Genomic DNA, 25,923 nt, shown 5'->3' with positions numbered 1-25,923 from the left:
TGTCAACTTCCCTATTCCTCCCTCGAAGTCAAATGCAGTCGAGGTCCGACTCTGACTTGTAGACTATGTCCCTCCTCGAAGCAAGTGAAGTTACCGTCCAAAAATTGGATCCTTCCGTGATACTACCCGAGTCAAATGCAGATACCGTTGTCCGTAGATGGTCAGTCAGTATCTGTCTGTGTCCGCAGTGAATGCAGACATCATTCGGGAGTTGTCGTCCAAAAAACCAGATCCTTTGCCCCAGAGTCATTGGCGAAGACCATCGTCGTAGGACCGTTAGTCTCAGTCCATGTCCACAGTGAATGCAGACGCCTTCCAGGATCACCGCCAATCTTCCAGCCTCTGCCTCTCCGAAAAAAACATGCGATATCACTATTAGATCATGGGTGGATCGTCATTGCCACCTGGTGGCCAGCAAAGCCCCTTGATCTCCCCATCTTCCCAACCAATCCACTAGACTTTTTCGCGGACGACGGGTGGCTTCTCGGGTCGAGGGCCGCATGGCTTAGCATCGAGAGGCTTTCTTCCATAGACGACGTAGCTGGACATCTGATCAGCTCTGTAGTGCAAGGAGGGTAAGTGACTTACAAGGGCATGTAGCTGTGCATGTTGGGGTTCAAGACCTCTGTCTCGGCCTGGGCAAGAATCTCACGGTAGTAGGTTTGATCACCACCAAGCGCGTTCTGGCACATATTTCTGAAAGTAGTCATGGCCTGGTCGCGCCAGTTGAGCAGCTCAAAGTTTCCAATCTTCTGGAGATGAGGGTTACTGGGCCATGGACCCATGGGGAGCTTGAGAGCACGCTCGACGACGTTGTCGAAGCCTGCTTCCTCGAGGTATCTCTTCCAGCGGATGGGCTCCTAGCCCGAGACGTTTCGCTGCTCGGCAATCTCGAAGTTGAGCTTGCCCACCTTGACGTAAGCAGAGTCCTTTGGAAGGGTACCGTCGTCGGAACGAAAGTCGGGGACGAAGCCCGAGACTTCGAAGTAGGCGCCGGGCTTGAGGGCGCGGTAGATCTCCTGGATGAGGTTGGGCCAGTCGTAGATCGTCATGGTGAGCTCACGGGCGTGGATGAAGTCAAATATGGACTCGCCCCAGCGCCAGTCGACCTCCACGTTGTCGATCTTGGTCAGGTAAGCATGAGGAGGGTCAACAAGAAGTTTGGGTCTTGTCGGACAACGTACCTTAAAGCGAACGTTAGGTGGAACAAGCTTGGTCTGGAGTGGGAAGAGATCGACTCCGATGATCCGAGCAGAAGGGTAGAGCTCGGCCATGTCAACAGCCCAGATGCCAGTGCCAGTACCAAGGTCGAGGATGGTCTTGGGGTACTTGGGCAAGGGAGACAAGTGCAACTTGTTGTCCAGGAGCATCGTGTACTTGCAGTGACCGAGGTCATGCTTGACAAGCTACCAAAGAGGTTAGCCGATGTCAACAACAAACAACAAGGGCGCACTCACCTCGACGTTGTTGCGGAGTGCCCAGCCCTGGTTCTGAGTCCAGGTGTCATCATGATTGACGTCTTTCTGGAACTCCAGGCGAACTTCCTGAGCAATTTCGGCCAAGTAACGCGTCATGATGCTGTTGGGGTACATGCCTCGGGGCTCGTAGTCAACCCAGTGGATCGGCTCGATGTAGGTGACCTCAGCAGTCAGAGGAATCACCGACATGAACTCACTGATCCGAATGTGCGCAGGACGATCAAATACAACGTTAGCAGGTGCGGAAGAACTCGCCTCTCTGTTCTTCTTGTCGTTGTTTGGGTCATCTTCCTTGCGCTTGCGACGGAAGATGCGCGAGACGCTCCGGAAGAGAGTACCGGGCTGCTTCTTCGGCTCCATGTTTTCACGAGCGATTTCTCCCTTGAATCAAGCTGAAATGATGAAGGTTAGAAGCTGTTGTTTTTGTCCGCGTGGTGTGGTGGGAGATGGTGCGGGATGGAGGAGGAGTCGAGCTGCAGCCTGCAGGGGACGTTTTTGAAAACCCCTCCCGCTCGCAGCAGTATTGCCAGTGCCAGGACCAGCAGCCCTGCTTCAGTGGACCACAGGGGCCTAGCCATGCATTTTTCTCCTATAGAATTTCTAAAAAATCAACCTGTACTTGCTTGTTACACTGACGAGCGTGCTGTACAAAGAATACCCTTTATTCTCGCTGCGTTTACCTTGTCACTATGGCCCTCCCTAGCAAACAGGAAGTCAACGACCTTGTGAATGGCCTTGCACAGGCTGCCCAAGCATACTCTGATGCTCCGGACCTTAATGGGTACATGTCCCGTGTGCACGTTCTGGGAAAAGCCAGGGCGCTCACAAATGCTCTCACCACGCCAGACCAGAAGCCCAACTACCATGGCCTCAACGTAAGTCAGAACCCATTATACTTTATTGCATGCCTCCTACATGCAGACGATCGCTTATACTGCTTGTAGATCGCAGAGCTGGTCGCTATCCGAACCTTCATGAAGCTCAAGGTCCTCGACGCTATCCCCGCAAGTGGCTCCATATCCCTCAAAGACCTCTCCCAGGCCACCGGCGTGCAAGACTCGCTCCTTGGTACGTTTGATTTTCTTTAATACCTATGTCACTAGTCCTTCGACTAACATCCGCCTTCCAGAGCGCATGGGACGCATCCTCGGTCAGTTGTTCTCTCGAATTTCCCTTCACCGCCCGTTCTGACAGCCCACTCCAGTCGCTTCCGGCTTCCTCGACCAGACTGAGCCCGATGGCGGAGAATACAAGCATTCCAAGTTCTCCCTCGCTTACATCCTGGACAAGCCTGCCCCTGGCCACTTGTTCCTCGCCATGTAAGCTTCCCCTGGAACCTGGGCACCTTGGTCGGGATCTAACCTCCTAGGTACGACGAATGGTTCAAGCACATGCACAACTTTGACGACTACCTTGTCTCGAAGGGCAATTTTGAAGAACCTCAGGACCCCCTATACAACCCGTACACTGCCTACTACATGCAAGAGGGAACTCCTGTTTGGAGCATCATGATGCAGCACCCCGAGCGGTTCCAGGCCTTTCAGACTGGAATGTCAGGCATTGACGTTGCAATTCCGGTTACTGGCCACTTTGACTTTAGCTCGCTCAAGAATACTGCTGAAGAGGAGGCCAAGGGGGTCGTGGAGCTTGTCGATGTAGGGGGCGGCGAGGGAGTGGTTCTTAACAAGATCCTGGAGGCTCACCCTGACCTCGCACCCAAGAATTGTATACTCCAGGAACGCCCAGAGGTTATCCAACTTGCCAAGAGCAAGGGGAACCTCCCTGAAAGTGTTCAGCTTATCGAACACGACTTCATGGAAGAACAGCCCGTCAAAGGTAGAAGCACCAGCCAGTTTCACGAGCCCGTCGCTAACACGAGACACCAGGTGCCAAAGCCTACTTCATGCGCATGATCCTCCACGACTACGCCGACCCAACCAGCACCCGAATCCTCTCCCGTCTTGCCGAAGCAATGTCCCCCGACTCCCGAGTCCTCATCTGCGAGATGGTTCTACCTCCACGCGTGGGAGAAGCAGACTTTGCTTCTGCTGTCCTTGACCAAGCCGTCATGACCATGGGAGGCAAAGAGCGAACGGAGGAGGGTTTCAAGAAGATTCTGGAGGCTGCCGGTCTCGAACTCGTCCATACCTGGCGTGTCCCCGGGGTACCTGGTGGATGTGTGGAGGGGAGACTCAAGAGGGTATCTTGATATAGATGCCCAGGATCAAAGAATTTCTATGTTAGACACTGATTATGATGTCTGGATTCTCAAGAATGTCTTAAAGTTGCCCGAGACACCAATCAGTCTCTATTTGGTCGCGGGCCACCCTACACCGTGACAACTTGGCCATTTTTTCCACCCACGGCTACCGCTCTGTCTCTCGTACACCTTGAAAATCACTGGCAAAACAATTCGAATTTAACTTAAGTTCTCTCTCGCTCCCTGAATTTCAAAACATGCTTCCTTTTGAATGGGTTGACCCTCTTGGGAAGACTCTGTCCAGTGTCGGCGCCAATCATTCGCCTTCACCCAGACCAACAACTGTGAAGGGGATAGGATCCAACAATCACTCTGCATGGTAACGATTCGAACCCTGAAAGATAAATAAAATTTAATTGGAGGGTGCTATTTGTATCGTTTTGGTTGCAAGAGAGAGTTTGTTGAGTCGGCAATCGAAGAGTGTTACCACTACGGCGCACGACCCGGGCAGCCGTGATACCACCCACGGATCCGTACATGGTGCAGGGTCGTAGATCAATCGGTGCCTTTCCCTACAGCGTACTGATACTCACCTTATGTTCATCCCAACTTGTTAAAACCATGTGTTCTGGACCCAAGGTGGTTGAAGAATACAGGTCCAGTTGGGTTCCTCGATGCATCCTTGCTGTCCCTGTCCACTTCCCCGACCTGCGACAAGGTCTGGCTGAAAAAGGCACCAACACGAGCAAGCACAAACGAAACAACGCTTCAATATAGTACAAAGTAGTTGGACTTGATGTTGATATTGTGTTGATAACTGTGCCCTTTGCTACAATGCCTGGCACTCGCTGTCTTCATGACAAGGGAGGTGCTCTACTCAACAATTCCGACAAACTAACAATGTACATTTGTCTCTGACCAGCAGTGAATCCGCCCCTGAAGTCCCCAACCCAATTGGCCCATCGTTACCGGTCATCACCGTTTGCGTTTGTGGTAGATGTGCAATGTGTACTGTGCTCATGTTCTGTTGTAGCCGTGCTAGAAGGATCTCTGCGTGCCTCTTTCTTGAGGGAATCTGACAAAATTCTAAGACGGGTTGGTTGTAGATCGGTTCGGATGTTGCGAGAGGAATGATTGTTGTTGTTGTTGTCGTCAGTATCAATGATGTCTCCAAAAGAGGCCAGCAGCCACAGTTTCTGGTCTGCCTGGTACTGCGGTCTGTCTCTGTCGGCTTGAGCCTGACCGTTGACCCGCACATAGAGAAGGTCTTGGTTGACAAAGGGGTCATTCTGCTTCCTCTTTGGATCGTCCTTTTCGACGTCGGCTGACATGGCCAGGGCAGCGGGGCTGGCTGAGATAGGAACTGGGCCGGGAACATGCCATCATGTATTGATAACTGTGTCTTGTGCTGTTGTGGCTGATGGCTCAGTCGTCTTATGATAAGCGGCAACTCCAGGATAGGCAAGTTGGCTTTGGTTGCCAGAAAAATAAGGAACGAACGATGAGGCAGCATACTGTTGCTGGCATCCTGGCGTTCATGTGCGCCGCGGGCATCTGGACTGGCTGAGCTGAGAACGGCAATGTGTTCTTTGTTATAGTTGAATCCCAACCCTCGATGGGATAACTGAGCCAGAAGACCGAGATGAGAACGGCTCGGGGAACATGAGTGGCTGAGGCCAGGGAGCCTGGGGCATCCCGGCAGGGTGAGGGAAGAATGGGTATGGCAACGCAGGCTGGCCAGTCATGTGATAGGTGACAACTCTTTAGTTGCCAGCAAAATAGGAACCGAAAGACGAGGTAGCATTATCACTGAGGTGGTCCCCGTTCAGAGTTCGAGGGTCCCATTTGACTGATGAATAATGGGACCGTCGTCCTCCTGGGGTTGGGGTCCCCAGCAGACCTCACAGGTCTTCTCAAACTCCTTCTTGTTCCCACATCGGAGGCATGTGTGGAGTCGTGGGAGACCCAGGGTCTCCCCGATACTCACCGTCCCAAGAGGCCAGATGTAGTCCCTCTCGAACTCCGCAATCGGGATACAGTCAAAGCAGATCCCCCACCAAGATGAACCAAAAAGAAAACAAGACAAACCAAAATAAACCAAAACAAAAGAGGAAACAGAAAACAGGAAACAGGAAAGAGACATGACACAAGATGAACCAAGACAAACCAAAACAAACCAAGAATAGGGACGTACGGAGGGTAGTACGCGGGGACGGGCATTGGCTGTTGAACTTTTATAGGTGGCACAACTGGGACATAGGGATATCCAGCAGAAGCCTGAGGGGGGTTCCCAGCGTATACGGGCATCTGAACTGGCTGACCTGGGAACGGTGATGGGAACATGGGGCCCCCGGCGGTGGTGTTCTGAGGCACCGAGTGCCAAGCGGGGAGATTATGTGGAGATGGACAATGGCTTTTGACTGTCAGTTAATGCTGTAGAACTCTTTCCACGTCGTGGAGCTCTTACCGTATCATGAAATGCCCTGTTGCCTTGTAGGCAAGAAGCCGGCGTCTGAAGAGCGAAAGGCAAGCAAACGCCCGGCCGTCTGGGGCTCGTTGTCGAACTGGGAATGATCTCTGAGAAAGCGGCGGGACCCCCTGAAACGAGTGGTGTTTGGGGCCCAGGGGCAAGAGCCGGATGGAAGAAGAGTGCGCCACGAGGTTTTCTGTCGTGATCGAGGGAGATGGGAGGGGGCTCCTTGCCGACACCAAAACAAACCAAGACAAATCAAGACAAACCAAAATAAACCAAAATAAACCAAAATAAACCAAAATAAACCAAAAAGAAGGAAGACCCAGAGGGAACGATGGATAATTCTCAGTTGTCATAGTCTGCCGAGGCCGAAAACGGAGGAGGCCTTGTCGATTGACTTGAAGAGGGCAAACAGCAGCCGCGCAGCTGCGCAGGGACCACAGTAGCCCTTCTGACGAGGGAGTCTTCTAACATTCCCCGGAGGCAGCCGTCTACGCGATAGGGTGTGAGTATGTGCAGAGGAAGCAGAGAGAGGATCGCGAGACGAACCTTGTGGGGGAGCTTCTCGGGGGCCTCTAGCCATGACTATGGCTTTTCAACGGGGCGTAAAACCCTTGCGCTTCATGAGCGCAAGCGACGAGAATTTCTATTCCTTCTATCTAGTTAGCTACCTATGTTGTCGCAAGGGAGACTGGGGCAAGGAGAGCTGTGTGCTTACCATCGTCTTGACCAGGTGGCCAGCTTGGCTTTGGCCGAAGATGTCCAGGGCCGTGGTGTTCGCAGTGATTCAGGGCCGGAGAGAGAGGAACAGGCGAGGAGGGCGCGAAGAGGATGTAGGCTTTAGGAGAAGCGCGAAATGCAGCACGTCGAGGATGAAAACCATGATGTTGGTGTGCGAGGTGGGAAAATGAGGTTTGTGGGAAGATTTTTGTGCGGGAGAGAAGGAGGGAGGAGGGAGATGCACCTGTATGGCTTCGTTTACAGTCATCTAGCCCTAACTCCCGCGCACGATTAGGGCTGCCGCCTCGGGGCTTCTCCTCCGGACCAGCCTCTCAGGGGACGACGAGGCTGGTGAGGCTAGAGGGGGGGCATACGGGTGTCAGGTCATGTGGCGAGTGGCTGAGGGACTCTACGGGCACACATTGAGGGAGGCCACGCTTGTTTGAGGCTCTGGTCCCCGTGGTCGAAGTGCTCGAAGCTTCTACGATCGATTGCACGGGTATCGGATACGATTCCGACACGCACTTGTGACAAACACGGCCGTGTTCCTGGATGCCCGTCCCTCATCGTTACTAGAAGGACTTACATCGACTCCTGGGGCTCGTCCAGAGGCACAGGTGCACCTTGGATTCTCTCTCCTGTCGCTGATGCACTTCGCCGGAGAAGCTGCTCCGGGTCTCTTGTGCGCTGGAACCCCCCTATGGTTGTCTGGTAACTGACTTGCAAGTCTCCCGCTTCCCCCTCACTTACTAATTCTTCCCATTCCTCGAATTAAGATGCGAACTAGGTTTCAAAAACATTCCGGTACCGTTCAGACGTCGTCAAGGCTAGCAGCACCTTGCATCCATCGGGTGCGGCGATGCTACCTCTACCACGAGGCAGAACGACTGCCGATCGGGCGCGCAGACATCCTATCAACACTACACTGCACTTCATTGAACAAGTCCGCCGTCTCATTGAAACCTCCAACGTCAAGGGTGGTCGGTCGGATATTCAGGGGCAAACGTGCGGCAACCCTCTCCCCAGCCACCACGTCATATTACACGAACAGCATCGAGACTACCAAAGAAACCCTCAGGGGCCGTACTCTGTCACCTTCTCAATTGTAATTGCGACCTACAGGGGCGGTCGCCTTGGCAGGTGCTCCATGTAAATCAAACATCTATTATATCCAAAAGATTCCCCCTACTCTACTCTAAAACAGAAGCTCGGAAATGGCCAAGAACACAGGGACAGCTGCCAGAGCAAGGCCTGGGGCCAAGCCAGCAGCACCATTGCCAGGAGCGGCTGTGGCTGTGGGTGTTGAAGTCGCAGCTGACTCGGTCTCTGAAGCAGTCGAGGCAGATCCAGTCTCGGTTCCAGTCGCGGTTCCCGTTGCCGCTTCTGTAGCTGTTCCAGTGCCCGTAGCCGCGCTCGTGCTCTTACTGCCCTCCCTAACAGCCTTCTCGTACTGATCCACGACATACTCAACCACCTCATCACCATACTTGGACACATATTCTCCATGCACATCCTCATCACTACCCTGATCACAGTACGTATCTCCCGTATCGCAGTAGGAGCGAATAACTCCAGTCTTGGTGTACTGATCCTCGCACAGCGTAATGTTGGTGCGGGCAAAGACCTGTAATCTAGTCAGCCATTGGAGACTATAGCATGGTGTCACACGGCCAGACTTACGCCGTTCTTCTCGCCGGTGCCCTGGTTGTACGACGCGTTGGCCACGTGGCTCGGGTCTCCGAAGATGATGATCGCAACGACTGCTTCAATTAGTTACTGCGGCATGCGGGTTTTCGATGTGAGGTGCTCACCGCTGTCTTCGACTAGATCCGTAGAGATGGGCTTGTTGTCTGGAAAGCTGCCGCCGCTTCCGCCACAGAAGGTGTCTGTAGCAACTTGGCCACCCTGAATGGCATTAGACATCGTTCGAGTTGTACGAAGGACAAAATACTGGCCTGAGAGTAGCCAAAGACTGCAATCTTTCCATCCGGGCACGAGCTGTGATAGTTGGTGAGGAGCTCAGTCATGGCTTTGACACCGTCAGCCTCAGACTCATCGTAGGCTGGGTCAAGGAACGTTGCTGGATAGTCGAGAGGCTCGACGATGGAACCCTTGACGCGGTCGGCGACATCCTCAGCGACCTCTCCAGTGATGCCAGCGCCTTTCTCCTCGCCTGTGCCTCGCGCGACAACCAGGTACAAGCCATCGGCACATTCCACATTTTTGCTTTTCTGGGCGAGAGCGGCGGCGACAAGTAAAGCCGAGGGAAGAGTAAAGGGACGCATTTTGAAGAGAGAGGCTGAAAGTGTCGCGTGAGAGGAGCGATGGACGTGTCTTTTTGATGCGCGAGAGACGACGTTGACAACACGAGACTTTTGCAGAACGAGGCCAGCTGAGCAGATCAGATGCAGCTGAGAGACGAGCTGCCGTTCTTGTCCTGGGTGGGTTCGTTATTTATTTGTTGGTCTCGCTCTCGTCCACGCGTCCAAGCTCCCCCGGAGCTTGGCATGGGTAAGGAGACCTTTTGGGCCGGTCCATCCGGGATGAGTCGCCAATGGAGGTTTAGTGGCCCCCGTAACCCCGCAAGTTGGTGATGGTGCCCCTGGTCCCGAGGTTCTTTTTCGATCTTTAAATTGAAGCTTGTGAGGGAGGGGAGGGGGAGATTTCATGCGGAGGCTGCCGGTATCCGATATGCATCTTGCTTGTCTGAGATGGACGGCATGGAACGCACGCAAATGGGTGGCATGCCTTGATGCTACCACGTTGGACTCGGCTCGGATCGTTTGGAATGTGGCTGCATGACAAAGGACGTTAGTTAGTGGATGACGTTGAATTAGAGTCAATGGAACCGTTTCTTTGGCTGTTGACAAGCGTTAGATCTTGGTTTGACAGTTGAACCTTGTTGCAGTCCGACCTACACTCACAAAGATTGCCCTGGTCCTTCGACATAATGAATGGGTGCTGCGATCGGCTTCCCTGCAGTTTGCAATTCAAGGTGGCTGGACAATTGAAACACGATTGGTGCGAATGCTGGAGGAGAGCCTTTCCCCTGTCACCCAATGGCAGAAAATGCCCAAGCTCAGTATTTCCCCCTTGCATGCGTGATGTAAAAACACCACAAGTCGCAGCATCGAGCTTTCTCACCAGCTTCAACCAAGGCCTTGACGATCGAAGAGCCATCTACGCATATTGCCGTCGAAAATCGATACATGATCTGAGCCATTGACTTATTTTCAGAGCAATACCACCTTGTTTTTCCCAACCACGTGCCTGATCCAACCTTGTTCTACAATCGGAATGCTACTTTTGGCACCTCGTTTGGTGGACTGAAGATGTAAGACCCCGGCCACCGTGCGGAGGATCCAGCAAGAACCGAATACTGCCAATAGCGCACTGAGCCTATGAAACTGATTTCAGCTTAGAAAAATGCCCCTTTCTTTGATAGCGAGTGGACAGTCGATCTGGTTGACTATCATCTGGCGCACGTTTGAGCTGACGATCTGTCGAGCTACCCAAGAAGCAACGCATCCAAGTACCTGTGGTCTGTCGAGGTTATTACAGCTAAGAAGCATCTAGGTTATATCCATAATGGCAAGATTTGCGCGATAGGTGGGCATGCACAAAGTGCTGGGTGTGGCCCCTTTACTTTGCGTTTAACATTAGGGTTGAAGGACTGCGATTTTGAAACCTGTGGTATTTTCTCCTATGCCTAAAACTCCTTGAAAATATGAAAAGGGACGTAAAATCGTCACCAGAACTGCCTTTTCAGTCTCAACTTGCGAGTCTGTTCCCTCTTCTCCACGCCCGCTCCAGATATTCCGCCCGCGTTCTCTCTTCATGCTCTGAGTCACAACTCGGTACTTCGGGAACAGCTCGTCAGGATGGGAGCTAAGTCTTGATTATCACCGACTGTCATGGTTCATCGGAAAAAATCAATCACATACTGAGGAGTAGGCCAAATGGCAAGATCAGAGGAATCATTCCATGTACCACTGCGCCCCGAAAGAGCCATCGTATGGCCGTGCAGGGCAAGTCTCTTTGTGAAGCTTTCTGTCGTGCTCGAGGCAGCCCTTACTGCAGTACCGAAAGATCCTGCAGCCTTTGCAGATTATACGGGGCTTCGGACTTCCGCAGGTGATGCACGTCTTGCTGCAGCAGTGTCTGGTCGGAAGTTCGTCGACCGAGTGTCTGCACAGACTTCGATTAGTTCATGTTTGAGAAGCAGAAGGGTGGGAGTACTTACCCAAGGCCGTTTCCAAGTCTGGGATCTCCCCTTGCACCCCGTGTTCTGTGACGAGAGAGCGTTCTCGCGTACATGGCTTCAAAGATCCAGCATTTGCCATTGTTCTTGTACTCCTCGCAGGCGGTGAGAACTTGAAGTTGGTGAAAGGGGGAGACGAGGTGGGGTGTGAAGGCCTTGGCGAACTCGAAGTGCACAGGGGCAATGATGGCGCCAACCTTCATAGCAGCAACGACGGCCAAGATGTAAGTGTAGCGTCCAGCACCAAGAGTGCATGGAGAAGACATGTAGCGAGCAATGATCTCTTCCAGGATGGCATCGAGCAAGCCATTGCCGAGCATCTCAGCGACAAGCTCCCTATCCTCGACCAGGGGGCGCCAGATGGTAAAGGTCCGGTCTTCGTCTCCTTCGGCGTAGGCGAGTAGTTCTCGAGCAATATCGTCAATGACTTGGCCAAAGTACTCGGCATCGTCTGTGTGCAAGATGTTGCATCCCTAAGACATCATCTTGGCAGCTTGATCGATCGGTGGAAAGTAGAGAGTGTGTGAAGAGGTGACAAGCCTAGAGAGCTCAAGAGGAGCAAAGAAGATAGTATATAAGAATGCATCGTGAGTGATTCAATGCCGACCAAGGCAAAGAAAGGCATAATACGAATCTCTATAATTCCAAAACGGGACCAAAAGGCAAACGATGTCAGGGGAGAAAATGCAATCGGCAAATACGGCTGGCGTTTGAGCAAGCGGCCAGCACAACGGAGCAAACTGTCCGAGGGGCAGTGAATCAGCGTCGATACGGGCAGGCTTAAATCTTCGCTTAGAGTCTCCCATGCGCACAAAATTCTCTGCCTTTGCAAAAACATCCCTCGCTTTCTCTCCCTTCCACCTTCATCTCCATCCACAAACAAGCACCACTACCCAACATCAACATGGTCTCATCCCAGTCTGCACCGCCTTCTCTTCCTTTCTCATCATTTGCTTTTCCTTGTCTTTCGCGCACTATGCATCATCATGAAACCCCATGGCCCTCCTAGGCCGCATCATCCTGAGCTGCACCCCCAGAGCAACACCAAACTCCTCGTTTCCTTGACGCACCGGACGCGCTTGAAAGAGGCTCTATATTTACGGCCCTGGACAGGCTTGCAAGACCTCTACATTCATGGTCCTCTGTAGGTTTGCAAGAACTCTACATTCATGGTCCCCTGCAGGCTTGCAAGAGGCTCTCCACGAGCTAGGTAAGGACATCTCCCACCTAAGATTCTCACCAAATCAGCGAGATCTAACCGTACGTTTTGCAATAGACATCACGTTCAGCCACGGCACGGCTCTAGGCAGAAACAGAAGAGCCATGTCCGCCCTGAGCTAGCCCCGCGGATCAAGCTCACTCCACTAGTCTCGTTCTTGGCGCTCTGGACAGGCTTGCAAGAGGCTCCCTACGAGCCAGGTTTTCAGTCCTCTGCAGGCTTGCAAGAGCTCCTCGTGAGCAGGCAAGGATGACTCCCACCCTTGTGACCAAGACAGCGAGAGCTAACCGTGTGTTCTACCATAGACACCTCGGAGGGCTTCATTTTCAGGCCTGGGACGGTTGCGGGCAGAAAGAGAAGGGCCATGGCAGGCTCGGCGATTCTTCACATGTCGGGCCTCCCCCATTCTTTCTGCCTGTGGCCGTTCCCATTCATTGGGGGACGAAGCCACTCTGTGCCGAACTGTTCGGGAGAGGTGAGTACATCCGGGATTCTTGAGCATGGCTTCTCTAACAGCTTCCAAGCGCTCTTCGGCTTCAACCGCCCCTTCCAAGGAGGTGGGGTATACCCAAGGTCCCCAGTTTGGCCTCATGACGGGGGAGAGGGAGGATTTTTTTTCTTGGTTTGTTTTGGTTTATTTTGGGTTGGGTGGTTCTTAACCCCAGGGCCCCCTCTGACTCCCACCTCACTCTTGCGGGTTGGGCCCTGGGGTTAAAGACGGGAGTTTATATGTGGCTGATACGGATATTTTGACGGACTGGATACTTGTTACATTGTCGGTCTTCTGGCTCAGTTATCCCATCGAGGACCGGGCTTCAACTATAATAAAGAACACATTATTGTTGCATTGTCGATGTCAACGGTATCGGATCATGACTTGGAAGGAGAACTGGATCTTGACACCAACATCGAAAAAACCGGGTTCTTTGTTATCAATTTGTTGTTATTAATGACGTCTCCAAAAGAAGGCATCGGGCACAATATCATGGAACCCAGTAATCAACACATGACAGCATAAAAATCCACTGCTCTGTGACCCATCTCTCTTTCACGTCTTACCCTTCGAGTACAGTAATCATCTACCTGCATGTTTTTGATTGTTATCGTGCTCGATGAGGTCATACCCTTCAGCCCAGCCAACTCCGCCTTGGTGAAGCTATCACAGCCACACAGAGCTCGGACGCTGGGTCGATCGACAAGGGTCAGCTTAAGCGCGTACCCCGACTCAACCAATCAGAATGTCTCATCCCCTGTCCCAGGGCTGAAAATCCCCTGGGGCGGAGTTGGGATCCTGGGGCATTGCTGACGATCGACACTTTCACTTCCACATCTGGTCACTTGGAGCGCTCCATCGGAATTCAGAGCTCAAGAGCTATCTCGAGCTCTCAGTATTTAAGAGCGTACGACCCCGCCAAGAAGGTATGTTTGCATCATCGAACAATTGACACACAAAGACTTCTTCTCGCCATCTTCAACAACAGCAACACACATCTACACACATAACACCTTCACAATGGGCCACGGCGACTCAAAAATCCCCTCCCCGCAAATGTCCCTCGAGTCCGCTCAGAGGGGCGTCCCTCCCGTCATCCGCGCCACATACAAAAAGTCATGGACAAAGATCATCGTCCGTCTCGGCGAGCCAGACAAGGAACCCATCTACTGCCTCTCCCTCCCTCAAGGCTTCTACGGCAAGATGATCATGCACGACGGTCCCGATCCCGATTCCCCGGCCCTCGGTGGCGCGAAGCCAGACGGTTGGAGGGTCGACTTCAATATTCAACTCCCCGCCATCCCTGGCACCGACGTGGCGGAAAGCGTCGAGATCTTGCGACACAAGAACAGGAAGCCCGAGAGGTATTGGTTTGGTTTACAGGTCGGCGAGGGCGCAAACCGACACGTTGAACGCTTCGAGTGGCGACGCTCCCACGGCAGCGAAGTCAAGAGCGTAGGAGAGTCCAAGTGGGGATGGAAGCTGGTACGTGTTGGTAACATTGTGGACGACCCGAACGACGACGCTGAAGCTTCTGGAGAAGAGCCAGACCGCCCTGATGGCTTCACGAGCGATGGAAAGGAGGTTGTCGCCGTATGGGCTGACAGTAGCGTTAGCTGGAAGAGCATGACAAAGATTGGAACGTTTGAGCTCCGAGGGAGCGGTCTCACAGGAGAGCTGGGCACACAATGGTCGCTCATGGCTCTATTGAGTTGCATGTGTCAGTGGCAAGCAATGATGATGGCATCGTCGACAACGACGGCAGTCGCTGCGGCTTGAGATTCTAACGGAATTGATTTGTATTTACAGGGGTGTTCATTGGGAGCGTTTGGGAGCATGACTAGGAGTTGGATAGATTGACGAGTTTATAATGTTATGACAAGGCTATTTACTTCAAGTTACAATGCATCAGTTTACATTCGCTACATTTGATACTCTCTCTCCAACCTACAATTCAGCCTTATCATCTTTTAATTCTTTGTACCTCAGTAACCCCATGTCAGGATCTTCGGAGTCTTCTAAAAGTGGTAACAACTCCGTGAATCCTACTGCAACCCTGCGCGCCTCGAACGTCTTGGCAGCATAAGGTCTTCTCCAACTGTGCCTCTCCAAGTCAATGCCCAAGCCCTACGCCATACTCTGAGCAGAAATCGCCGAGTTCGAGACCCTTTGAGCCCTGCAGTGTGCCTGTACAGCGAGGCGAGTTGGGCATTGGAAATAGCACTGGCAACTCGGACCGTCTAGACCGTCTGGATCGTATAGTAGACCATGAGCGTACGATAAATGCTTGGCCTTGCTATAAGGGTCTTTATTTAAGCCCTACTGCCCCAAATTTTCTCCCAACTTCTGGCTCAACTGCAGAACACTAAAATCACCGCCACGATGCCGTCGCTCACAGAATACTTTGGCCACACCATCACCAACTTCGGCCCCCTCACCACAACATTCACAGCACCATCATCATGCGCCACCGAAACGACTGACCGTATCTTTTACGCCAACGCAACGAACCTCGCCGTACAATTCGGAAACCCCAAGTGCAAAGGCGGGTACGTGGGGGATTGCATACCCTCTGGTTCGGTATACGATGACTACGTGACCAAGTACTGGGAACGCCCCATCCAGGCATGGTACCCCTACTTCTCACCCGGATTGGTGTGTCCCCAAGGTTGGAGCACGGTTGGCACGTTTGCTCTTGCTGGGAATACCAGTTCGGTTGATGCGAGTGGTGTCTTTACCAAGGATCCGCTTGATGGCTATACTGGCAGAATGCAGCCGTGGGTTGGCCCTGAAGAACTCTGGTCCAATGCTTTGAAGCCATCTGAGACTCTTGCGTACTGCTGTCCAAGGTAAGTCAAATCATCTTTTCAACAATGCACTTAAACTGATGCAACTATAGTGGATATACGGGTGTTGCCGGAGGCGCCTGCAATTCCGCCCTCGGCCCTCATGAATCATTCGACTACAAGTCAGTTTGCAGAGCGTTTTACCCAAGAGACGCCATCACCACGGTCTACACAGTCGAGGGCACTCCAGTAACGGAAGGGATCTACTCTGTGGCGCCAGTGACAGAGAAATACACCACCACGACAGTAGCCATTGCCGATGTAACGGGCAAGGAAGAGAGATGGGGTGATTGGGTGGTTGCCACGGTGTATCCTGCGGTCGTCCTTGTCTACCAGGAATCGGACGTTGCAAAGGCAAAGGAGCAGGGTGGAAGCGAGGGCGAGGACAAGGATGACAACAAGAGCGGTGATGATGAAAATGCGGCTTCGACGTTGTCAGCACGGGGAATTGCCCCGGCTCTTGCGGTGGCGGTTGGTATGCTTGCTGGAGCTGGCTTGCTGATACCTTGGTGAGCTTGTGCCCAGATATCGGCGATGGTATATGGGGTATTTGGACCATGTGTGGCTACGAGAACATGATTTGATGGAAGTGGATGTATACGAAGATACCTTGGTGTGTAGTGTGAGGATCACTTGGATGGATTTGATTATTCTACTTTGTTTTAATGTCTCATCTTTTACTTTATTTTCTTGTTTTTGTAAGTGGTCACTAGGTTTAATACCATTTGCCCCTTTTCACATCTTTGTCTGTCTGGGTATCATCTTTTCCATGGCCCTCTTTCGTAGACTCGGCTTGATTCTTTCCCATAATCCTTCAACTATCTGCTCTGTCCTCTAGTACCCATTCTTTAAGGCTCAAATCATCCCTAAGTAGTCTACATAGCTAACCTTGTTGCTAAGTCTCCAGGCACCTGTACTGCCGGATTTCCCAATGCATGTCCAGACCAGCATGTGGGCTAGAAGCTCAACTCATGGCCTAAATCAACTCTCTAGCCCCTTTATAAGTATCTTGAAGAGATATATCATGCGACTGATCTTCACAGTTTTATCTTCCGTGAAGGCATGGCTTGCCCCTTTCGTCACGACTCACCTCCCCCCAGTACCAGATTTCCATCATGGAGCTAATAGGCTACACTATTATATAAGTCTACTTACTCGTTGACAACACATTTAGCCTGCTCGGCAAATCTTGAACCGAGATGCCTCGCCGATCTGTGGGGAGGTTGTTGCGGGGAACCCTGGAGTGGAATGTTGGACGTCGAGAAATAGCATGAAGGCACTTTTTCCGATGTCCGGGTATTCACATCCAGGTCTTCTCGGGATTAAATATTCCGGCCATAGAACTGCATTACCCCTAGCTATAAGTATATGTGGCAACCTGGTCCCGTCCCAAGGCTTCCCTGAGCTCCACGACAGGTCAACTGGGCCTCGTAGAGAAGTTATGCGTTCTCTTTGTCTGTTTAGCCTATGGGCTGCCTCCCTCATCACCTTGGCCAGCCCTTGTAAGACGGATGAAGACTGCAGCCTGAACGGCATCTGCACACGATCACGCAAACCCCAATCCAATACAAAGGGGCACGCCAAAGTCTGTCTTTGTGATCCAGGCTGGATTGGTGACGATTGCGGTCGGCTCGACCTTGCCCCTACAACACGATACACTGGCTACAACAACACTTATGAGCCTCCAGGTCCCGATGACTTCAACATCTGGCCCAATGCTTCCTGGGGTGGTCGAATCATTCAAGACCGTGACAACGCTTCCATCTTCCACCTCATAACGGTCCAGTTCACACGTGGCTGTGGACTCAGGGGCTGGCGACCGCATTCCTACATCATCCGCGCCGAATCACACGACGGCCCCCAAGGTCCATATCACTACGCTGATGATATATCTCCCAACTTTCGTCACAACCCAGACGTTGTCTATAGCCCGGCAGACGATAAGTATCTGCTGTACGCTATAGGTGTCGACTATGACAAAGAGTACACGAAGTGCGAGAGCATCAGTTACACGAGATGGCCAAACAACATCTCTGTCTCCACGGCAGACGACATTCGCGGTCCTTGGTCTCCCTTTGAGGTTGTTGTCAACAGCGACCGCCCGGCCGGCATCCATGCAACAAACCCCTCAGCTTTCCCCCTTTGGACACCTAAAAACCCTACCAGCGAGATTGTACTCGGCATGAAAGACTACTCCATCTTCACAGCCAAGTCGTGGGATGGCGACTACAACCTCAAATACCAAGCCACGTGGAACGTGTCAGAGCGGGAGAACCCCTGGTGGACCGAAGATCCCTTCTTTTGGCGTGACAAGCGCGGAAACTGGCACTCGATCAATCACTGGCTAATAGACTACGTCGAACATGACGGGCAGCAGTGGCCACGAGTTGGATCCCATCTCTTTTCTCGCAAACTTACAGGGCCGTGGCATTTCAAGCTTCAGGAGGCGTTTAGTTCCAACGTCACGTTTACCGATGGTTCTTGGCAAGTTTTCAAGCGCAGGGAGAGGCCGAAGTTGTTCTTTAGTGATGATGGAGAGATGACGCCGTTATACATGACGAATGGTGTTCAAGAGATGAACCAAACAGGGGCGGCGTTCACGCTGATCCAGCCGATTGGAAAGAAATGGAAGAAGTTTGAAGAGAGTTTGGGCTTTGGAAAGGGTAGCAGTTGAGACTCTTTTGGTGGCAATATCAGTCTTTGTTCCCAACGGCCAGTTGCATCCGTATTGTGCCCTCTTTTAAATAAATGCTGCCGTAGGCCGGCATTTCGAGCACTCAATCAAGACTTTGGCGAGTGTTGGAGCCTTGAGGCCATACACTTACCCGCAATCAAGGCTTTGAAAGTTTTTCATCCTTTCCATTGCGATTCACAAGCTCAAAGAATGTTCCTATATTCTCAAAGAGTTTTCACAGCCAGCCGCGGCAGGGTGCTGGGGTTAGAACAAAGGTCGACCTTCCACAAACATTGTGCTACGGTTGTGATTTATTATCCACTCTATTTAACCCTCCTTTGCTTGCTGATTTAGTCCCTGTTGCACGATCTTCCCATAAGTCAGTTTGCAAGAACAAAGTTCCCTTGCTCATCAGCCAGGCATCGACTTTCCATTACATCCTCCCCAAAACATCATCAAGAAACATGAGTTCCCTCCACTACCCAGAGGATATTCTTATCGAGATCTCGCAATACTTGTCCTTCAGCTCTCTTCTTGCCTGGTCGCTAGCCAGTCGCGCTCACCATGAAACACTGACAAGAGTCATCCTGCACAAACCAGGTCCGTGTCAGTACCGGCCCATGAGGGAATGGAGGCGAGACGTCTCCTTCAGTCTGTTTCGGCGCACGCGGTAGGCTTTATATTATGAAGCTTAATGGAGGAGAGTTGCATCCTACACCCCGACTCTCGCGTCGCGCCGTGTTGGTTTGGGCCGCTTCTCGGGGACATGTTCGATTGGTGAGGAATATCTTGTCGATGCAAAAGATGGGGTCATGGATCAACACACCCATCCTCAGCTCCGGACACGGAACATCTCTGGGCTCGTTTGGCATGACGCCCCTCCACGCCGCCGCCAAGGGAGGCCACGCATAAGTTGTCGATTTTCTCATCGAGTACGGGGCGGACGTCGAAGCAACCGTGGCAGGGAATCTGCGTCCGATTCACTTTGCGAATAACGAGTGTGTCGTCATGGCGCTTGTTCGGCATGGGAGCTCCATTCACCCTCAGGGGAAGAGTACAGTGCCCCCATTGACATACGTCCTTACCACGAAACCTCACTTGAGTGCAATTCAATGTCTTTTGCAACTGGGCTGTAACCCAAATGCTACTACTTGGCTCGGGCTCACAGCTATTGACGCTGCGGTTCAGACGAGAAATGTCGAGGCGTTGCAGCTCCTTCTGAGCGCTGGCCTTGACGTTCCCCCCTCGATGTCAGGGAACAACTCCCTTCTATACAAGGCAATTTGTTGTCGTCAGAATGGCCCGTCTGATCTTACCCTTTGTCTCATTGAGCTCTTCACTGGTCATGAGATCTCTGGTAAAGGAAACCCCCCAAAGTACCACCCACGAGAGCCAATCCTGGCTGCCTCAGCCCATAATCCAAAATACCGACGGGACAGCTGGACCCCCTTTCTCAAGCTCTTTCCAGAAAGACCTAGTCTCTTTATTGGCCTGTTCTTGAACGCAAAGGATGCCTCAATCAGACACGAAGTTCAAGATGCTGACCAGTATCTCTCAATGGCTTTCAGTCTTCTTGATCATGGAGCAAGCCTTGGTCTTGACGTCCACCGAGAAATCCCGATGCTCCTCAAGTATTTCTTGAGCTATGAGTACAAATTCCCCAAGGTCCTTGAGCGAGTATTCATCTTCTTGCTTGACCGGTCGGCAGGCGTGCCAATCTCACATGGCCAAGACCCAGTCATCAGGCCGCACATCCACCTTCTCTTCACCAGGGGATACAACTTCTTCGATACGGACATCAATACAGTGATCGCCCTCCATCTTCTCGATTATTTTCTGTATCTCGGAGCCGATCCAAACGAACCAGACTCTAAAGGCAACACTCCACTAGCTCTACTCTGCCAACTCCCCTTCCATGCCGACCTGGACCATAAGTTCTATCTCGGAGAAGCAGCTGATAAGTTGTTGTGTGGTGGTGCTGATATTAACACCTTGTGGAAAGCGAAGAACAGTGCCATCTACGGAATAGTAGCGCAAGTCACGACATGGAAATGGGGTCGAGATGTATACGGCTGGTACTTCCGATCAAGGCACCATCGAGACTGCCACCTTGAGTATCGCGAATTAGACGGTATGACTCCTCTGGGAAGAGCCACTGCGATCCTATTCATCGCAGCGCTATCTACGTAGTGGTGGCACAAGAAGAAGCACTTTGCATCACGGCGAGCAGACTTTTTGAAGGCTCTTTTGGAAATGGGCGCCGACGTCCACGTAGTTCAAGGGACAAGCCGGGAGAAGCCCCTCTGTGCAGGAGGGACACCCTTACACTTTGCGTGTTACGACTTTGACCCTCTTATGCTACTGACGCTGCTGAAACATTGTGCTTCCGAGGATTTCTACCGGCTCACCGATACGGGCTTCACGCCCTTAATGCTTCTGGAGGCTGCAGTCAACGATGGAGTTGTTGGGGAGACAGAGGCAAGGGAAATGGAAGAGCTACTTCGGGCATTTGTGTCTACTGAGGAGTAGAAGATAGTGGTGGTATCGCAAGATGGGATAGTTAAACTGGAGGGGAGTGCTGTTGACTGTTCTCTAGCCGTCCCCTTTTTGAAGCCCAGTGAAATGCCACTCGTCCACAACTTGACTTGGCAAGAGCATTTATACGGAGAAACAATCACGAGAGTCATTGAAGCAGGGCTGGGGAAACTCATGGTAGTATGGGGAGGGCTGAAAGGGCTCTAAGTCGTAACAGTCTTCCCATTTTGACACCAATGCGAGAACAACCAGAATTATTCTTTATCGACTCATAACTCTTCCAATGTCTTCTATTAAAATCCAATAATGCCATGTTATCACCGTATTCTTAACCCCACCAATCACGTCACAGGACGGAACCCAAGATCCACCATCAATGGTATTTAAGACGGCGCTAGTCTCTGACAACAAGTCATTCTTTGCCGATTGCAACTTTGTATCCAAACGCCCACAGCCATGACAGCCGCTTCTACTGCCCAGCCGCCGCTGCGAATCGGCACCCGAAGGTCCAACCTGGCCATGGTCCAGGCTGAGGGTATCCGTGATAGTCTGCAGAAGATTGCGCCCGACCGCACCTTTGAGATTGAGGCTCTGAAGACACTGGGCGACAAGGATAAGTCTACGGCGCTGTATAGTTTCGGGGCTAAGAACTTGTGGACAACTGAGCTGGAGGAAAAGCTCACTTCTGGTGAGATCGACGTTGTTGTTCATTGTCTCAAAGGTATATCAGCCATTCCTTCTTGATGAGTGGCGCTAAACTCCTGCTAGATATGCCAACCAAGTTGCCCGACACTTGCGATCTGACGGCAATCCCCCTGCGGGATGACCCCCGTGACGCCCTCATTGTCAAGGCTGGCCTACCCTACAACAGCCTGAAGACGCTGCCCGAGGGTGCTGTAGTTGGCACATCATCAGTGCGACGCTCAGCACAACTTCGCCGTCTCTACCCTCACCTGCGCTTTGCCAACCTACGCGGCAACGTCGAAACTCGCCTGGCTAAGGTGGATGACCCGGAGACCGAGTATACCTGCATGATCATGTCTGCATGTGGCCTACAGCGAGTCGGCCTCGGACACCGCATCACTCAGTATCTGGGCTCCAAGGACGGTGGAATTTACCACGCAGTTGGCCAGGGGGCTCTCGGCCTAGAGATTCGCAAGGGAGACACCAAAACCCTAGAGCTTCTCAACCAATTGGTCGATCGAAAGTCTACTCTGGCATGTCTTGCAGAGCGTGCTCTGCTACGCACACTTGAAGGCGGCTGCACTGTCCCTATTGGCGTCGAGACGGAATGGGTTGACGAGTCGCAACTTCTCCTGAGGATACGAGCGATTGTTGTCAGTCTTGACGGCTCCCAGAGCGTTCAAGGCACGATGGATGCAACGGTACAGAACGACGATAAGGCCACGGCACTGGGGCAGAAACTGGCTGCGAAATTAGTGGAAGAGGGTGCAAGTGAAATCCTTAAAGAGATCAACGCCAATCGACCACCCAAAGACTAAGGAGGTCTGAGGACCAAAGAGGTCTCAGAATTAGAGGGTTGACAACTAAGAGAAAAAATAAGGGGAAAATAGTTTTAAAATTGAGGGCTCTGTGTGCTAGCTAGATCCAGGTGCTAGTTAGATAGAGCTCGGCACTGTCGAATAGTTCCCGAGGATCTCTTGCATCATCTCGTATGCTTCGAAGCGACTGCCGGGGTCCTCCGGAAGGTAGTCGTACGCCGTCCTCCCTCGTCTATCCCTGAGAGTTCGGTCTGCCCCATGATCTAGAAGTGCCCTGGTAGTTACTTCAAGGCTATTCCTATAAGTTTCACCCCAGAATTCAAATTCGTCTGTCCTTGTTGCAGCCACGTGCAACGCAGTTCGCCCCTCGTGGTCCTGCGCGTTGACGTCGATTCGCGCCTTTCCAACGAGGAATGAAATAAGCAGTAGTAACATCTTCTTATCCATACAATTCAGTCCAATTTTGAAAACCAGAGAGTGAAGAGTTGTTTCATTCGCATTGTTGACGGCGCGGAAATTGTAGCCCAAGGTAAGGAGGTTTTCCAACAACAGCAGCGACTTAGCTCGAATGAGATAGAAAAACCCCTCGGTATAAAGAAATGTGTTCCCATTGTCGTCCACAGCATTGATGTTCACTTGCAATTCCTCAACAAGGAAGCTGAAAGTGTCGGAGCGCAGTGGAAGCCCCTGGTAAGCAGCTTTGAGTAACATGATGTGGTTGTCTGTCGAAGCTTTGTGCCGTTGGACCAGCCTCCGCGCAAGATGGACATTACCCCAACGTATGGCAATGAGCAGTGGTGTCCACGCCAAATTGCCAGTTATGGTATTGACGTTGAACTTGTACTTTTCAATCAGTTCATTGCAAGGGTCTTCGTTCCCGGATAACACAGCGCGAGTTAGCAGGTTGTCCCAACCATCCTGTTGCGACACCTGGCATTGAATCATTCTTTGACCCTTTCTCGTTTTAGCCAATTGACGAAAGACGCCCATGTGTCCCCTCTCCACGGCATATTCAAGGGGGGTTTTGGAGTACTTGCCCCCAGTTGGCTTGATCGGATCCGCACCACGGTCCAGGAGCAGTGACACAACTCGTTGATGGCCCCCAGCGGATGCCAAGTGAAGTGGAGTCAGTTTTTTTCCACGCGGTCCCTTGGATGTTTTGTCGACTGCCAGTTGCATTTGCAATCGGATCCATTTCCCATTAAGAACATGTTCTGCAAGATGGTATAGCCCTAAATGGCAGGCAAGATGTAAAAGTGGCATCCCAGTTTCGTAGGAGGAGCCGAACCGACGCTTGTAGCGTAGCACATGATCCCTAATGCGAGATTTCTTGGCAAACCACTCCTTGTTTTCTCTGATGAGCACAAGGGTTGACACCTTGTCCAGTTGCCTCATGTGGTCAGGCCAGCACAGCGCAGCATAAGACTCAAGTGGGAAGTACTCCTCCAGGAGCCCATGGTCGGGCGCTTGCTGGATGAGGTGTTGAATCAGACGTCGGCAAATGGCTAGGTGGCCTTGATCCCCATCCATATGATATCTCATCATCCCAGGATGCGATGACTTTGAAAGCATGAAGTCCTTCGCACTTTGGTGAACGAAACCAACAACGGTCACTCGTGGGAGACTGGTTACAATGCTCACGTCATTCCAACTCTGACGTAAGTCAAGGTATCTGTTATCATCCATCTCAGCGAATTGAAGTAGGTGGCCGCAGGCTTCAATGTAGCTCTTGCACACGTCTTCTCGATTCATGAATTCTGTGCCCTCGATCTGAAGCGCCTCACAAAGCTCTGAGACCGACAATGGCACTTTGGCTAGGGTGATCCAGGTCAGCAATTTGGTTACCACTGCCTGATCTCCAGGTTTGATTTGATCCAATATTCGTCCATATACTGCGTCGAGACCGCGAGGAAGCTGGTGCAAGGAAGATTCAATCTCCCAGGCCGATTTCTTGTTGAGATCTGCAACCATGAAGCTGACCCAAAGGAATGTGCCTTCTGCACGGTCGTGAAAAACATTCTCGATGTGTTTGAGAAAGTTGGCGTCGCGAATGCTCTTTCTCGCGCCAAGCGCCGAGACCTGGTCTTGAATGTACAACTCAATGTCGTGCCTCTCGTCGTCTAGCTGAACATGGTTGAAGGTGCTTAGTGCCTCAGAAAGACATACAGGATGTCGCCTGCTCAGAACAGTGAGTTTGACCTTGTGTCTCGCCCTGTTGTTCGAGTTGAACAGCTCCTTGAGTTTGCATAACAGCGGTTCCAGAGAAGCTTCGGAGCACTCGTCAAGTGCATCAAGCACACAGTAGATTGGTGTATTGATCTGGGCTGAAACCATTGCTTGAAAGATGGCCCATAAGCTCTCGAAAGAAGATTCGGAGAACAGCCCGCCTTGTTGGACTTTCCAATGCTCCATCAGAAGTGACAGTAATCTTTCATGGCGTTGAATAAGCTGGTACATAAGACCACGGAGAATATTGACTGCTGTGTTTCTTATCGATACTTTGTTGTCGCAGAAGAAATAGATGAGGGTGCAGCCAGCCGAGAGGACCTTGACCTCCAGATGCTGAGTCAGAAAGATTGAAACGAATGTTTTCCCCTTTCCAGGAGGCCCAGATATCCACAGAAGGCTCGGTTCGGGTGTGTTTTCCCAGGTCTTGTATCCTTCGGTCGAGATGATCCATTCGCAAGTTCCGGCGGTCCTCTTGCCTTTGGCAGTGATTATGGCGTTCCGGTCACTTGTCGGATCAGTGACAAACAATGCCCGGAGACAACGTTCCTCTTCGGTGCCAGTCTGAGTTGAGTTCTGAATCTCGTCAACCTTCTCAAACACTTGGTTGAGTTGGGCCGACTGTTGGTGATTTTCGCGCCTGTTCTGTGTCAGCCATGTGCCCACTACCTCTCAGTCAAGCTAGCCCCTTTTACCTATCTTTAGTTAATAGATAGGTTAGGTTTAGGTTTGTAATTAAGGTGGGGTTAGGATAATAGGTAAGTAGGAATAACCTACGAGTTGACTATCTGGATTTGCAGAGCCAGCGTGCTCTTTAGGCGTTCGAGTTGTGTAAACAAGTCTCGGATGTCTGACTCTTTGGCGAGACCTCCAATAGCCTTCCAAGTTTTTCGACCGACAGGATCTGAGTCGTGGAAATCGAATCGATCAAAAATGGCACATAGGTCAGTGCTCACAGATGTACAGCTTTGGATAGTCTTGATGATGGTCGGATCACTCCCGAGGGTCGGGCTTCCGAAGGCTGAACTGCCGAGGACTTGCCCGTTGAGGGCTGGGGGCCGTTGAATCTCTTCCACGAGGGTCTGAAGCTGTTCAAGCTCTGACCTCCAAACCCGCACTTCTTTGGGCCCGTCTTGCACCTTGTCGTAAACCTTCTTGCATAGTCGAACAATCTTGACCGTCTGTTCGGTGAATTGCGTTGTGGCGGTCGCGATGGCGAGGGCGTCTCCCATCTTGTCTCGTTCGGTTGGGCTCGCTTCGACAGGTGCCCTTGGCTTCCAGTCGCTTCGAGTCACG

The 25,923-nt window shown here is 51.8% G+C and overlaps 10 protein-coding genes across 10 annotated transcripts; 5 read left to right on the top strand and 5 right to left on the bottom strand.

Moving 5' to 3' along the window:
* Window positions 1-453: 453 nt before the first annotated feature.
* On the bottom strand, window positions 454-1,838 carry MRS44_009331 (uncharacterized protein; the record flags this gene model as incomplete). Its single annotated transcript, XM_046282773.2, has 5 exons — window positions 454-541; window positions 589-860; window positions 912-1,124; window positions 1,185-1,406; window positions 1,458-1,838. 5 exons carry the CDS (start codon window positions 1,836-1,838, stop codon window positions 454-456), a joined length of 1,176 nt encoding a protein of 391 aa, XP_046125451.2.
* A 329-nt stretch (window positions 1,839-2,167) lies between these two features.
* On the top strand, window positions 2,168-3,687 carry MRS44_009330 (uncharacterized protein; the record flags this gene model as incomplete). Its single annotated transcript, XM_046280359.2, has 6 exons — window positions 2,168-2,353; window positions 2,423-2,546; window positions 2,608-2,628; window positions 2,683-2,797; window positions 2,848-3,314; window positions 3,365-3,687. The coding sequence occupies 6 exons, from the start codon at window positions 2,168-2,170 to the stop codon at window positions 3,685-3,687; spliced, it is 1,236 nt and encodes a 411-aa protein (XP_046125452.2).
* A 956-nt stretch (window positions 3,688-4,643) lies between these two features.
* MRS44_009329 (uncharacterized protein) lies at window positions 4,644-5,009 on the bottom strand (the record flags this gene model as incomplete). The annotated part of the gene is made up of 1 exon (XM_065621254.1): window positions 4,644-5,009. One exon carries the CDS (start codon window positions 5,007-5,009, stop codon window positions 4,644-4,646), a length of 366 nt encoding a protein of 121 aa, XP_065477326.1.
* Window positions 5,010-8,066: 3,057 nt separating this feature from the next.
* On the bottom strand, window positions 8,067-9,156 carry MRS44_009328 (uncharacterized protein; the record flags this gene model as incomplete). Its single annotated transcript, XM_065621253.1, has 4 exons — window positions 8,067-8,495; window positions 8,552-8,631; window positions 8,683-8,757; window positions 8,823-9,156. 4 exons carry the CDS (start codon window positions 9,154-9,156, stop codon window positions 8,067-8,069), a joined length of 918 nt encoding a protein of 305 aa, XP_065477325.1.
* A 1,692-nt stretch (window positions 9,157-10,848) lies between these two features.
* On the bottom strand, window positions 10,849-12,717 carry MRS44_009327 (uncharacterized protein; the record flags this gene model as incomplete). The annotated part of the gene is made up of 4 exons (XM_065621252.1): window positions 10,849-11,059; window positions 11,115-11,605; window positions 12,493-12,540; window positions 12,640-12,717. 4 exons carry the CDS (start codon window positions 12,715-12,717, stop codon window positions 10,849-10,851), a joined length of 828 nt encoding a protein of 275 aa, XP_065477324.1.
* A 1,147-nt stretch (window positions 12,718-13,864) lies between these two features.
* Window positions 13,865-14,623, top strand: MRS44_009326 (uncharacterized protein; the record flags this gene model as incomplete). Its single annotated transcript, XM_046277773.2, has 1 exon — window positions 13,865-14,623. One exon carries the CDS (start codon window positions 13,865-13,867, stop codon window positions 14,621-14,623), a length of 759 nt encoding a protein of 252 aa, XP_046125455.1.
* A 603-nt stretch (window positions 14,624-15,226) lies between these two features.
* On the top strand, window positions 15,227-18,364 carry MRS44_009325 (uncharacterized protein; the record flags this gene model as incomplete). The annotated part of the gene is made up of 3 exons (XM_065621251.1): window positions 15,227-15,693; window positions 15,744-16,199; window positions 17,155-18,364. The coding sequence occupies 3 exons, from the start codon at window positions 15,227-15,229 to the stop codon at window positions 18,362-18,364; spliced, it is 2,133 nt and encodes a 710-aa protein (XP_065477323.1).
* Window positions 18,365-19,372: 1,008 nt separating this feature from the next.
* Window positions 19,373-20,554, top strand: MRS44_009324 (uncharacterized protein; the record flags this gene model as incomplete). Its single annotated transcript, XM_065621250.1, has 1 exon — window positions 19,373-20,554. One exon carries the CDS (start codon window positions 19,373-19,375, stop codon window positions 20,552-20,554), a length of 1,182 nt encoding a protein of 393 aa, XP_065477322.1.
* Window positions 20,555-21,355: 801 nt separating this feature from the next.
* Window positions 21,356-22,401, top strand: MRS44_009323 (uncharacterized protein; the record flags this gene model as incomplete). Its single annotated transcript, XM_046271696.2, has 2 exons — window positions 21,356-21,620; window positions 21,668-22,401. The coding sequence occupies 2 exons, from the start codon at window positions 21,356-21,358 to the stop codon at window positions 22,399-22,401; spliced, it is 999 nt and encodes a 332-aa protein (XP_046125458.1).
* Window positions 22,402-22,518: 117 nt separating this feature from the next.
* On the bottom strand, window positions 22,519-25,859 carry MRS44_009322 (uncharacterized protein; the record flags this gene model as incomplete). The annotated part of the gene is made up of 2 exons (XM_046267916.2): window positions 22,519-25,267; window positions 25,405-25,859. 2 exons carry the CDS (start codon window positions 25,857-25,859, stop codon window positions 22,519-22,521), a joined length of 3,204 nt encoding a protein of 1,067 aa, XP_046125459.1.
* Between the last annotated feature and the right edge of the window lie 64 nt (window positions 25,860-25,923).

This window comes from Fusarium solani (genome assembly GCF_023522795.1).
Source record: "Fusarium solani strain SB1 chromosome Unknown bctg00000005, whole genome shotgun sequence".
Lineage (NCBI taxonomy): Eukaryota > Fungi > Ascomycota > Sordariomycetes > Hypocreales > Nectriaceae > Fusarium > Fusarium solani.
Note: the sequence above shows the minus strand (reverse complement) of the source record. Positions and strands in the feature narration are given on the sequence as shown.